Here is a 14039-nt window from a genome sequence, read left to right as displayed (position 1 = left end):
GCATAAGACTTTTGCTAAAGTCAATTTCTTTTATTTTTTTCTTTCCTCTAGAAAAGATTCAGGTGAGTTTTCAACACTGATACTCATGTGCTGAGTTTGCCAAAGGTGATAAAGTCTGCAGTTTAAAATCAGATAAGCGCACCACTAACGTCAAACATTTTACATTACCAAATTACTCACCCCATAACTTAATTCAGAGTTTTGAGTTATAAAAGAACAATAAAACTTTCCTATGGGTTGGCACAGATTATGCGTTCCCTTTTTTACCTTTGTAGACCTTTGCCCTTCATTAAGGCTTTATTTATTATTTAATGTGAAACTATGACATGCCTTAGATAGATAACTATCTAGAAACCTGCTTTCCTTTAATTTGCACCTCCCCCTTTTTAAATCCACTCATGCATCAATGTGCCAATGTTCAGCCTTTAATTTGTGTTTATTGCAGCTCTTCTTTGGCATCATGCCATCTTTACTGGCTTGCTGAGGCCGTGCTGCAAAGTAAAGTTGAGAGAGTCTAATCCTGGTAAACCAGGTCATTCTAGTGAAAGATAGTGTTAGTCACATACCCTGTATTTATTGCAAGCTGCCCAACTTAACTTCAGTGCAGACAAGTAAACAGTACTGTGGCATCTGCTAATTTAACATTACATTATGACATTTCCCACAGAGCGTCAGTGGCATGTGACGTATTCTAACTAACCATGAAAGATGTGTGCGCCCCCTACATAAACGGATCAGCATTACAGCACACCCAGGAATTGACATGATGTTTTGATATGGATATTTTAAGGTCAATCCTAATCAGAAGATTAACATACATATAATAATAATAATAATATTAATAAACAAATCTTAATAAATGAAAAATAATTATATGTGAAAAAAGAGCAGATCTGTTTGTTTATTTATTTATACTACTGAGGGACATCACATTAGATCTGGTCAACAGATTCCACTGTTTTCTTACAAATTATAGGGTAGAGTCCAGAATTACAACCACAACTTTATTTTAGGTCTGAGAAAGTAACGCAAATACGTTCCCAGCTCAATTACTGCCAATTATTGTTAATGGGTCCAGAGAGACAAAGACATACTGTTAAGAAAACAAGGAGATGCTTAAATACTGTGCTTATCCATAGCAGTACATGTCAGGAGTTTCTCCACAATTTGAAGCAAATAATGTTTATTATGTTCACATAGTATAAACATAGGCCTACTACCCTGCTGAAAAAACAGCATTAAACCAACATGGGAATTATGCTTGTCTATGCTGGTTTAGCTGGTGGTCACCAGCATACCAGCACCAAAACACAACATATGCTGGTCTTGCTGCTATGACCAGCATGGGATGCTGGTGTTTAGCTGGTGCTGATGCTGGTTTGGTGCTGGTTTAGCTGTTGTGTACTAGCAAACCAGCACCAAAACACAACATATGCTGGAATGGTGTTTTTTTCAGCAGGGTACAGAATCAACCTCAGGTTCATTCTCGAGCAAAGACCTAGCTTTCAAGATCCGTCAAGTCAGTTTATTTCTCTAACTGTAATAAAGATTTTAGAACATTCATGTTTAATAAGCGTGCACTGGATGCTGGAGAAATTAGGGTTTGCTCCAAGTCTTATTTTATGAAGATAACATGCAGCAATGTGCAATTGAAACAAATGTTTGTAAGAAAGATAAAACACTTTAAATTACACATTTACCGCCCATAGCTTTACTGTATAATAGTTATTCATTCTTTTCACAAGACACCAGTACAACTTCCGTCACAACAAAGTTACAGACTCATCGGGGGCCTACTTGTTGCCATGTGCTCTTGTGACAAGGACACAACGAGGAGTACAGCGCCCCCTCTCTGCAGACATCACACAGACATATGAGGTCAAAGATTTTAGAGGTGATTTTCATCAGAAGCCATACTGGGAGAATATCTATGCAACTTTTAAGATAAATATCTTATGCAATCAAATAACTTTATTATAAAGGTATATAGTACCTTTTAAAAGTTTGAAACAGACTACTTATTCTTTGTTTATTTTATTTTATTTTAGAATATGTATTTCATCAAAACTATAGGATAACACAATTGTAACTGCACACTTTTACACAACTTTTTTTACACAACTACACAATTGTATGGAATAATGAATAAAAAATGTATTAAATTCTAGCATCTTTAAAGCAAAAAGATGCTACACAATTGTACTCTTGGCACTTTATCAAGCAGCTTCTTGAAGTCTCATCATGGAAAGCTTAAAAAAGAATATGCTATTAAAGGAATATAATATAAAGTGATATTTTAAAAAAAGTTTTAGTTTCCCAATAAAAAAAATTATTGTATTGGCACAAATATATTTTTCTCTACAAAAGTCATTTTAATCATAAAATCACAAATATTTTAATATCAAGAGAAACATTTCAGTAAAGTGTTAGAAAGCGTTTAAACAGTACTGTACTAACTGTAAGCCACTGACAGTATTTATTGTACATTTTTAAGACCCTTCTTCCAACAGTGCCTGTGTAAGCACTTGTGTGTGTCAGTTTATCAGTTTAGCAGGTCAAAAGTGTGTAGGGAACTGAATTACTCTTCTCAATGGAAGGAATGTTTCCATGATAAGGACTTAGGAATAGCCTTTTGGATGAACTGATGCTAGTAATAAACCTTCACAGAGGAGTAGGTGATGAGTCATTTTGGTTGCCTGGAAACCTTTCGTTATTTAGTTATCTCTGTCAGCCGGTGTTCCAGTACACCTAGACAGAAAGGGGATAAAGACACCTCACACAATGTATCATAGGCTCATTCTTAATTTAATGCAGTCATCTACGAGATGACCAATGATTACACTGGCCAAAGGATTAATTTCATTAGCTTTCCATGAAGTGGAAAAGTTTTTTAAAAACTTAGCATTTAAAAAAAATTATTAATGCATTACTTGCTTGGTCCAGAAACTATGTACTGCAGGGTCATTTAAAGGGGCCATGGCATGAAAATCTGACTTTTTCCATGTTTCAGTGCTATGATTGGGTCCCTAGTGCTGCTAACAACCTAGAAAATTTGAAAAAGATCAACCCAATAACTTAGTTTTGGTAAACCTTTCTCTACAAGCACATGAAAAAATAGGTCGTTGAAATTTGGCTCTCCTTATGATGTCATATAACCTCACATAATATATTTAAAGAATAAATGTCCATATTATTTTTATAGTGATTTATTAATTAAGTCGACAATTTCATATAAATAAACTCTTAACGCATATTTCATAATTCGACAAAAAAAGATATAGAAAAAGTTAATAAAGATTTTTGTGGATCTGTGATACTATGGGACAAATAGCTACTTGAGGAATTCAGCCCCTACTGTGGAGTGTTTAGTAAAACTTTCAAGTGGGTAAAGAGTGCCCTCTGCTGTTAACCTGACTGTCCTCCACCAAACGCCTGTTTCCGCCATTTCAAACGCAACATCCGGTTGTGCAGCAGCCATTTTGTCTGTTCATGCAAGTCTACCCACACGGTCAAGAACTGACGTTCCCCCTTGGAAAATATTTCAGAAACATCACACGCGATACTTTTCTGTAGCATCTATGGAAGTAGAAAAAAGCTGAAAAAATAGCTGAACGAATTCTACACACAAGAATACCTCTAACCGCCCGATGTGTTTTGTTTTTGCTGAGTGAGCGGTATTAATCTGGGATATGTCGAACGAGGAGAGTTACTTGGCTATCCAGCGCTATTTGACCGATGAACGTGAGCCGTATGCGCCGGGCACGCATGGCAACACAAAGAGAAAGATCCGCAAAGCGGCCGCCTGTTACATAGTGCGCAATGAGATTTTGTATTATCAGAGGCGACAGAAAGGCCTGGATGAATTCACGGAGTTGGAAGTGGTGCTGCAGGCCGATCGGCGGAAGGAACTGATCACGGAGGCGCACATCACGTCCGGAGGGGAACACCTCAACCAGCAGCAGACTTGGGAGATCATTTCCCAAAAATACTGGTGGAGAGGTACACTTATATAATGAGGTTTTATTATTGTGTGTAAAGCCTATGATGCACTTGTCACAAAAGTAACGTTAGTGACAGGTGTCAACTCTCCGTTAATTTTTTTGCCTCCTCTGTCATAACATCTGAGCTGACGTAGAAGCTTGGCTGAATTTGTCTCAGCACCAAGCTTTCTAACAGATTGACTTCAACTATAAATAACATGGAATTATGCTTATCTAAAATCTTAATGGCGGGTTAAGTACCTTACAATATGTTGTTATGGCCAGGACATGTTGCTTCAAAGAGACATTTTAGACATCTGATGAATGCTGGTAGATTTGGACGGTTTTGACAGAAATCCCAATGTCAAACTCTCCTGATTTGCCTGAATTCATCCTATTTAAATATCAAATGGCAAGAACAAGACAGAGAATAATGTGTTCATATAATTTATTGACCAAAAATTGACGTCTTTGTCCTATATTCAAATATATTTTTACATATGTATTAAACGTGTGTAAAAAAATTTTAGTTGTGGTTAGAAGGTAAATTGAAGTTCATCTTTGAAAAGACTGGAGGTTTGACAAAAAATTGCAACACGTGTGCATTTCCTTTTTAATTTCTGTATAGTAAAGTTAGAATAAAACCAATAATTCCTCATATTCACTAGTTTGCCTTTTTGTCAAATATTTTTAAATTAATACCTTAACTTTTCTATGTTGTACCATACTATTCATATTTTGGTGGTGTAATGTAACCTGAGGTTGCATTAAAATCAAATATTGTCCAAATATGCCCTCTAGAAATCATGTTTGGCCACAACTGTTAAAGAAATGTATTAATTTTGCTATTAAATATTGTATAATGGTCTAAACATGTTCTTGTTATTACAGGTATTTTGAAGCAGGTAAAGGATTGGATAAGGGAGTGCAGTCATTGCCAAAGCAAGCAAGAGAGGGGACGAGGGAATCCTGAGGATGCCGCAAAACAAGCACCTGTCCGACAAAAAACTTCTGTACGTGTTCGTGAGGAAGAGGATGATGGCGCACATGATGAATTGGAACAATCTGTGGCTATCGATAAACATGAACTAGTGTTTGTAAGTGCATTATGCTGTCGTTTGGGCCATTAAATCAAAATGTTTCCCTTAAAAAAAAGTCAAATGTATATGTTATGTTATACAGAATAGTCACGATGCTTCCATTTGAAACCATTGGCATTTTGGCTATAGAACGAATAAGCAGATATAAAACCAACATCTGCCGATATCTACACTACCAAATGTTTTAAAATACATGACAAATTTTACCAATGATTTAAAAAAACATTTAATCTTGAGGTGTATGGTTAAATATTTGAAATTACTCTCGTTGAAAAAATATATATCTGTGCCAAACCTTTTTGGAAAACTAAAAATTATTTTTTAAATAATGAATATTTAAGAAAAGGCAGCCAATAAGAGCCCAGATTAAATGTGAACTCCAAAGCTTCTTGATAAAATGACACAAGTACAGTTTTGCAATATCTAGGCAAAGGGTGACTGCACTTTAGATGATAAAATATAACAAAGTCTTGATTTATTTTGGCTGATTTATTCACAACATAATTCCCACAGTTTCATTTGTGTTATGCCATAGTTTGTATGATTTTATTATTATTCTAATTTTGAAAAATATAAATTAAGGATGAGTTAGTTTTTTAAAACTAGTTTTTTTTAAATTTCACCTTTAAAGGAGTTTTTTGGGGCTCTTATTGGCTGCTTTTCCTTCAATATTCAGTTTAAGTCATTTATTTAAAAAATAATTATTTAAGTTTTATAATAACAGTTTATGATCCGCATTCTTCTTTTTCTGTTTTATTTTAAATTCATCATTGTTAGTAACAGTCACAAGCGTTTTGGCTCACAGCTTTCCTAGGTGTGCTGAACAATTCAATCCCATTCACTTACAAATTACTAATTATTATGGCGCCATCATTCAATATCCATTGTTTAATTACTACGATCATCCAATCTTTTCCATTTAAATACTAAACTACTGTCACACACACTCACACACACACACACACATATTTATATAGCATAATACATCACCTCCAATGTTGAGTATAGTAATTTAAAAAAAGAAATTTATCTGTTTGGCACAGGTATATTTTTTTATCTATGAAAGTAATTTCAAGAATTTAATCATACACCTTTAGATTAAATTATTTAACCAGTAGTGTAGTGTATATAACTAATAAAAACATATTATGTCTGTTGCATTGTCCAGCTTTCTTTGTTGGCACTGTGTATACTAAATTAATCCCATCTATGTTCAATGAACATTTGATGATGTGAAAAATGAGTTCCTCATATACATTAATGCGTGTATTGTTATTTATTTAGTTTTACAAAAGTTTGAAAAATTGCCAAATATTCTTATCAGCGAATAGTTGTTTGTCTGTATCAGACAACAAATAAGTTCCTAGTTTAGAATGTTAACATGATATTATTTAACTCTTTTTCTCTTTCATGTTGGTTTCTAGGTGGACAGTAAAGGTATTGTTAAGCAGTTCTTGCCAAAGCATGGTCAGACCATGCTGGATAAGCTGAACCAGCAGCGACTCAATAATGAGTTCTGTGATATCACCCTGCTCATTGAGGGTGAAGAGCATCGTGCACATAAAGCTGTTCTTGCGTCCTGCAGTGAATACTTTTACCAGCTCTTTGTGGAGAAGGGTGCTGTGTCCACTCATGAAGCTGTCGTTGACCTCTCTGGTAAGATGAATTCAGTTGCTCTTAATAGAAATGAGGTCGAAACGTAAAATCATAACAGGCATTGTTGATGTTTTGTGTAGGACAGGATTTTTTCTTTTTTGAATGCTATTGCTTTGTGCCAACCCCCTTGTAATCTGCCTCAATGTCTACCGTCTCCATAGGCTTGTAAAGTAGCATTTTTATCAGACTCCTAATGGATTCTGCCATCAAATTGGTATTTCTAAATAGCCTGATCTTATTAAGTGGATTTGAAGCTAAAATATTTGATGAACGTTTAAAAAGCCAAAAGCATTTGGTTAATATCATTATTTCATTTTTGACGGAGGTGGCGATTAGCGGCTTTTGCGTCTGAACTTCTCAAATGAAATTAGATGTAAGTTTTCAGTACTAGCTAAATATGTTTATAATGAACATTTCTCTCAACTTCCACCATCTTGAATTGTTTGGTTTGTGTTTTTTAACCTACCAGGCTTCAGCAAAGTCAGTTTTCTGCCGTTGCTGGAGTTTGCCTACACCTCCAATCTCACCTTTAACTTTTGCGTGATGGCGGAGGTGGCCACACTGGCACGACATTTACTGATGGCCGAAGTGCTTCAGATCTGCGAGTCTGTACACAAGAAAGTGGAGGAGCAGAAGCTGACGGTCTATCAGAGAGGAGACATCCACGCTGTTGTTGCCAGCCCCCCTGTTATCCCTCAGCCAATCACGTCCACCGATTCTGAAACATATGTGTTAACGATGCAAAGTGATGGCCAAGCTGTTGTTACGCACACTGGTCCTCCTGAGGCGGGACAGTCTTTGGCTGTAATAACAAGTGACATTGGTACTGCTGAATCTCTTGCACTGCTTGCCGGTGCAACTGTAGATGGACAGACAATGACTGTCGTTACTCATAGTGGACAGGCTGGCTCAGCCGAGTCTCTCGCTATGGTGGCTCACAGTGGCGTGGTAGACGAGGGTGAGACCATGACTTTGGTCACTCACTCTGGGCAGGCGGGCTCAGGTGAGTCCCTGGCTGTAGTGCAGGCCTGTTGGTCTGTTGAGGAACCACAGGTTTGTGACACTTCTGTAGCAGAGAACATGCAACCAGGTACCTTTCTCGTTAGTGTGGATCCTAGCAAAGCTGACTCCACTGAGGTTGTGCATTTAGCTGCAGCGCCACCTGCTGTGCAGGATGAGCCAACACAACAGCCCGAGCCAGCAGCACCACCACAGCAAGCTCCAGCACCAATCAAAAGAAGGCCAGGAAGACCACCTAAAGTGAAGCAACAGGAACCTCCTCCATTGGAGGAACCTGTGGAGATGGAGGGTATTGAGGATGGATCTGGAGCTGATGAAGAGAAAAGTGAGGCGGAAAGCATAGATCCTAACAAGAGGTACCTTCGAAAACGATCAATGAAAGAAGGAAGCTATGTTCGTCTTCATATGGGACTTGAGAATGAGGAGGAAGAAGAGCAGAGCCCTTCACCTCCTACGAAGGTATGTAGTACCATACATCCAACATAAAGTGTGATTTGGGAATGGGTCTGTGAATGTTCATTTTACATAAGTTTATTTTTTGGGTGAACTATTCCTTAATGTACTGGGCTCTTTCTGTAAGTAAATTGAAAAATGAAAGCACTGAACACCGAAGCCAGGTTGTATCATAAAATCTCACTGTGCCCACAGACACCTGTAAAACTTGCCAGGAGATGTTTTGTGGTTAAGACCGTAAGGACGATTCCAGATGAGCTTTTGGAGGCCAACCTAGAGTCTGTTTCTGATACCTTGGCAACTTCAGCAGAGGAGCCGGAGACTGTTACAGTCCAATTAAAGAATGAAGAGGAGGGGACTCTGCAGGGAGACCCAGGAGGAGCTGTCGAAGAAGAACATCCATGTAATGAGTGTGGCATGGTGTTCCAGAGGCGATATGCCCTCATCATGCATGCTCTGAAACACGAGAAATCTCGCAGCTTCAAATGCAGCGTATGTACTTTCATTCACAACAACAGAAAGCATAATACACATTCTGGCTCGACCTTTGGGTTTTCTGTTAAATTGGAAATTGTTATTTAATAGAGAAACTGACAATTTCTTTAATCTCCCAGATCTGCAATAAGGAGTTCCAATATGCAGCTTCGCTCCGGGCACATTTGGCCCGTCACAAGCATCAGAAGACTCGGAGAGCCAGCGTGACACGGCCCGCAGCCGAAGAAGATTCTCAGGGGTCAGAAGATACAGCAACATGCCGCATAAAAAGGGAGTTTGTGTGTGACATCTGCGGCAAGACGATGCCCAAGCTGTACTCCCTTCGTATTCACATGCTCAGCCACACAGGTGTGAGGCCGCACAGCTGCAAGGTCTGCGGGAAGACCTTTGCCACCAAGCACAGCCTGAAGATGCACCGGGCGCTACATGAAACACTCAAGAGATTTCAGTGCAACGTCTGCGAAAAGTCTTTTGCCACCAAGAGAAGCCTGGAGGAGCATACGAGCATTCACACAGGTGTGCACACAAACAGCAGTGTTTGTCAAAGTAATGTTTGAAAGTCTTTATTTAAGTCTTTATGGTATTTATGTAATGTGAACTGATATCTTAATGCATAAATATTCACATTTCGTGCTTAGTGCCCTATGTGTTAATGCCCATTTTCATTTGTAGGAAGCTCCAGTTTCCTTTTTTCTGCATATTTGTGTAAATAATTGTAGCGAGAGCACATATGGCCTAGTAACAGCAATTTGTTTGACAGGTGAATCAAAGTACCTGTGCACAACCTGTGGAGCAACGTTTCACCGTGCGTCCGGACTGTGCAAACACCTTAAAAAACATCAACCCAAACCTGATGTCCGAACGTTTCACTGTACTGAGTGAGTACCTTGCAGCCCAATAACACACACATTTTAGTGTTTTCTGTTAATCCATACCTGACACCTTTCATTTCTTTATCACAGCTGTGACAAGAGCTTCTTTGAATCAAAAGACCTGCAGCAACACATGAATAAGCACTTAGGCCTAAAGCCGTTCCAGTGCCAGGTCTGTGGAAAATGCTACAGCTGGAAGAAAGACTGGTACTCCCATGTCAAATCGCACACTGTTGCAGAGCCCTTCAGGTAAGGAAGAGCTGTGCAGCTCTTGAAACTACAGAGCATCTTAAAGGAAAACACCACAGTTTTTTAATATTTTACTATGTTCTTGCCTCAACTTAGATCAATCAATACATACCTATCTTTATTCAATGCGTGCACTTAATCTTTGTACAGCGCGTCGTGAATGTGTTAGCATTTAGCCTAGCCCCATTCATTCCTTAGGATCCAAACAGGGATGAATTTAGAAGCCACCAAACACTTCCATGTTTTCCGTATTTAAGGAGATACACAAGTAAGAATGGTGGCAATAAATAAAAGTTTGAAAACTATTTTGTATGGCGGAAGAGCACTTAGTTTGCAGCACTTCGACCTCTGGCGGAGGGGGGAGTTCAAAGGAGTGATGATGTTACTCTTCCGCCATACAATGTAGTTCTCATTTTTATCCACTTAAAAATTGCCATGTTTTATTTTGTGCCACCATACTTACACATCTAACTACTCCCGTAACAGTCTTTAAATAGGGAAAACATGAAAGTGTTTGGTGGCTTCTAAATTCATCCCTGTTTGGATCCTAAGGAATGAATGGGGCTAGGCTAGATGCTAACACATTCACAATGCGCTGTGCAAAGATGAAGTTCATGCATTGAAAAAAGATAGGTATGTATTAGTTCATCTAAGTTGAGGTAAGAACGTAGTAAAATATTGAAAAAAGGTGGTGTTTTGTATTAATATACAACATGTTAGCCTAATGGTAATTTCAGTACTCACCAGGTGTCCAAAGGGTCTCCACTATTGTTCACCAACATTTCTTTTTCACTCTATTGTGGTAGTCTCTTGGAAACACATCAAAAAGGCAGGATTATTGTTGCTATTTTTCCATAAACCTTTCCTGCATAACTCCACCCAGCAGCACCAATACCATTGTCTGTCTTTTGCTTTGCAGTTTTAAAACTGCAAATGGAAGAGCTCCAATGTTTTTATTTTCAGCATCACAGATGGGACAGAAACCGTTATGCATGACAAAAAAAAAGTAAAATTCTATTCTAGTAAAATGACACAGATACTGTGCCGCTTGTATAAACAGTTTTAGCATAAACAAATGGCTTTTGTGGAACAAACGTAACTTCCAGTAAACTTCCAGTTTAGAATGTGGTTGTCAGTTTGTAAAATTACCAAATTGTGTGTGTGTACAGAACAGGATTAAGCAATAAAAGGTAAAGTGACAACCAAATTAATATGCAGTGTGTACGGGACCATCGTAAACGAACCAGTCGCGGGACTTCCCATTGTCTGCTTTTCACTATCGTTCTTTAAAACGTTTTTGACCTTCGCCTCTTTGTCCACTGGCTCCTCCTGAGATGTTTTCTCTGCAGACCTCTTAACGCCTACGATGTAACGGCACATTTTTTTGAAGGTGTGCCTCCTCTAAAAGTGTCTGTGTGAAACAGTATGCTATTTTTACGGGTGCTAATTTCCATCCCTGATGTAAACACAAATTTTAATTCTGCAAACGATTAGTCGCAATCAATTGTTTTGCAGCCCTAGGACACAACATTCAAAATAATAACCCTTTGTAGTACAGAGTGTAAACGTGCCTAGTTTTAGGAAACAACCAGTTAAATAACATAACATGTTCATATTGAAATGAATTAATTACTTGTTAGAAAAGGAAAGTGATCTCCATGGCACATATTTTGTCTTTTTGGCAGGTGTAATGTGTGTGGGAAGGAGTTCTTTGAGAAGTCCTTGTTTAGACGGCACGTGAAGAAGGCAACTCATGGAAAGAAGGGCAGAGTTAAGCAGAACTTGGAGAGAGAGTGCGAACACTGTGGGAGGAAGTTCACACAACTCAGAGAATACCGTCGCCATATGAACAATCACCAGGGTGAGTGGATACCATCCACTTAAACGCTTGTTTTAAAGAATAATAACGGTGTTCATGAAGTGCCTTTGTGCTGCATTATGTGATACCATATTTAAAGGTAGGGTAACACATTTTGAAAAATGCTAACGGTAGCCGCCTAGCAATGAAATCCCGATCCCACCCTCAAGTCAAATCGCTCTCCAAAGTCACGCCTCTTTCCAAACACATGAACACGCACAGATCAGACGGTCACGTCTCATGTCTCATTCACCAGTGAGAAAACTTTGCAGTACAAAGTGAATAACATTCCAAAATAACCAACATAAACAATTGGTTTACATCAGAATTAGTTTAAGCACACGTTCGGTTTTGTAGACGTAGCAACTATATCGTTATGCTAATCCGTAAACGAACACAAATTTCATAAGCAACACAACGTTTCATCAAAGTATAATATCTGAATCCATCTCAATACAAACATATCGCGTACCTACCTTACCAAAATAAAAAGTGCAACGACCCTTTCAGACCCTTTGCCTCATGTAGCTGTTTGCATCTCGTTGAAAAGCAGTAAAGTTACTGATGTTAACTTGGATTTTTGCTCTTGCTGATCCAGGCAGTTTTTGCTGTTGTTGTTATAAAAGATGCATTTAGTTTTGTTGCTCCTGTGTTGGTTGTCAATTCAGCAGAAAAGTTTGGTGTTCTCGCTGTTTACAGACAGAGCGCACGTGAACGCGCCGATGACGTATGGTGTCTGCGTGGACTCGCTGCGCGGTGGGAATTCAAATTACGCTTACGTCTGAGGGACATAAAAGGAAACGTCCGTTCGGACCGAAATCTATGATTTGTTGAACATTTTTTGGTCCTACGCCTTTCACAGATGACATAAATTTTTACAAATACATTTAAACAACTTAACACAGTGATTGCTATCAGGATGTGAGGAGACTTTTAATCAGCATAACTAAAAATGTTTCAGGATCAAATCTGTTACCCTACCTTTAAGTGTCGTATTGCTTTGTTCTTGTCTTCAGGAGTTAAACCATTTGAGTGTCTGACCTGTGGCGTGGCATGGGCAGATGCCCGTTCACTGAAACGGCATGTTCGCACTCACACGGGCGAACGCCCTTACGTGTGTCCATTGTGCCAGGAGGCCCACATAGATGCAAGGACATTGCGAAAGCACATAACCAAATTTCATGGAGACCAGTTACCGGGCAAGATCATGCTGGAGAAGGACACTCTGCAGTTCCATAACCAAGGCACGCAGGTGGAACACGCTGTCAGCATCCTTGGTTCTGAGCTGCCTCCTGAACTCCAACCACCACAGCCTCCCAACTTAGAGGAGATTGAGACTGTGCTCATCACAGAAGAAACTGTGGAGGCTGTACAGGCTGTAAGCGAGGGCAGTGTATCCACGTTGTCAGATCAGAGCATTATGCAAGTGGTGAATTACGTTTTAGCCCAGCAAGCTACGATCAAAGTAGAAGACGCTCCTGAAGACATCCAGACCATGGAAGTGGAGGTGGCCCATGTGGCAGAAGTGGAATGAGACATTTGTCCTCGGATATGAATGGATAGAGGTTTTGTCAGTTGGCTTTTCAGCCTCTTATGAGAACCTCAAGAACTGCATCGTGTCCCAGGTGAAAGCCTCACCTGAGCCTGACCAGACAATAAAAGAAAAATGACTGAATATAACGACAGACTTATTCTTCTTATTGTTGTTGTTGTTAAAGGCAACCTGTGAGATAATGTAAAAAAGTGCTCATTTATTTTTGTTGTAAAATATAAATTAAAGTTCACTCAAAAGATTGACTTCACACCCTATCTGGAGTGTAAGATTGTGCGCTTGTGTGCGTAATGTGTATGCTTGATTTGTATCATAATAATCTTGTGTGTACAAGTTTACGTAAACATAGGAATAATTTACAATGTAATATAGTTAAAAGCATTCAACACACAGTGTAAACATCTGGCTTTTTGTTACCTGTTCAAATTGGGGCTGAGTGTCATGAGGGTTGTTTTTTCATCCTTTGCAATGCTAATAGGCTCTCACGGGCCTAGTGAATAAACTATATGGTATAATATGGTACCTCTCAGAGTATTATGTATAGCAGCGGAACTGTCACCCAAATAAAACTCTGCAGGGATTCACCACATGCTTTTTTCTTCTGTTTTTTGTTTTAGATGTGAAAATAAATGAAGCATTACCACTGCCAACATCCCACTGTGAAAGTGACATTACAAGACTTTATTAAGCATGGTTTGTGCAAGCAAAAAACATTACCATCGTTTTACTGTAGTAACATAAAATGATCGAAAAACTGACTTACAGCTTTTATATGCTCTGTCTTTTATGTTTCATAAGGTGCCT

General features: G+C 38.7%; 1 protein-coding gene across 1 annotated transcript; it reads left to right on the top strand.

Annotated features, from left to right (window-relative positions):
• Positions 1-3111: 3111 nt before the first annotated feature.
• On the top strand, positions 3112-13757 carry zbtb11 (zinc finger and BTB domain containing 11). The gene is made up of 10 exons (XM_065240596.2): positions 3112-3999; positions 4872-5077; positions 6505-6736; positions 7206-8215; positions 8405-8701; positions 8824-9220; positions 9465-9582; positions 9667-9825; positions 11511-11686; positions 12700-13757. The coding sequence occupies exons 1-10, from the start codon at positions 3690-3692 to the stop codon at positions 13215-13217; spliced, it is 3423 nt and encodes a 1140-aa protein (XP_065096668.1). The 5' UTR covers positions 3112-3689; the 3' UTR covers positions 13218-13757.
• Positions 13758-14039: the final 282 nt, after the last annotated feature.

The sequence above is a fragment of the Paramisgurnus dabryanus genome, chromosome 7 (assembly GCF_030506205.2).
Source record: "Paramisgurnus dabryanus chromosome 7, PD_genome_1.1, whole genome shotgun sequence".
Lineage (NCBI taxonomy): Eukaryota > Metazoa > Chordata > Actinopteri > Cypriniformes > Cobitidae > Paramisgurnus > Paramisgurnus dabryanus.
Note: the sequence above shows the minus strand (reverse complement) of the source record. Positions and strands in the feature narration are given on the sequence as shown.

Bases quoted from the DNA above. Each gene is read 5' to 3' on its own strand.
- zbtb11 (XM_065240596.2), top strand. From the start codon at position 3,690: ATGTCGAACGAGGAGAGTTACTTGGCTATCCAGCGCTATTTGACCGAT. The intron at 4,000-4,871 runs GTACACTTATAT...TTGTTATTACAG, and splicing joins CCAAAAATACTGGTGGAGAG to GTATTTTGAAGCAGGTAAAG. The intron at 11,687-12,699 runs GTGAGTGGATAC...TCTTGTCTTCAG, and splicing joins CCATATGAACAATCACCAGG to GAGTTAAACCATTTGAGTGT.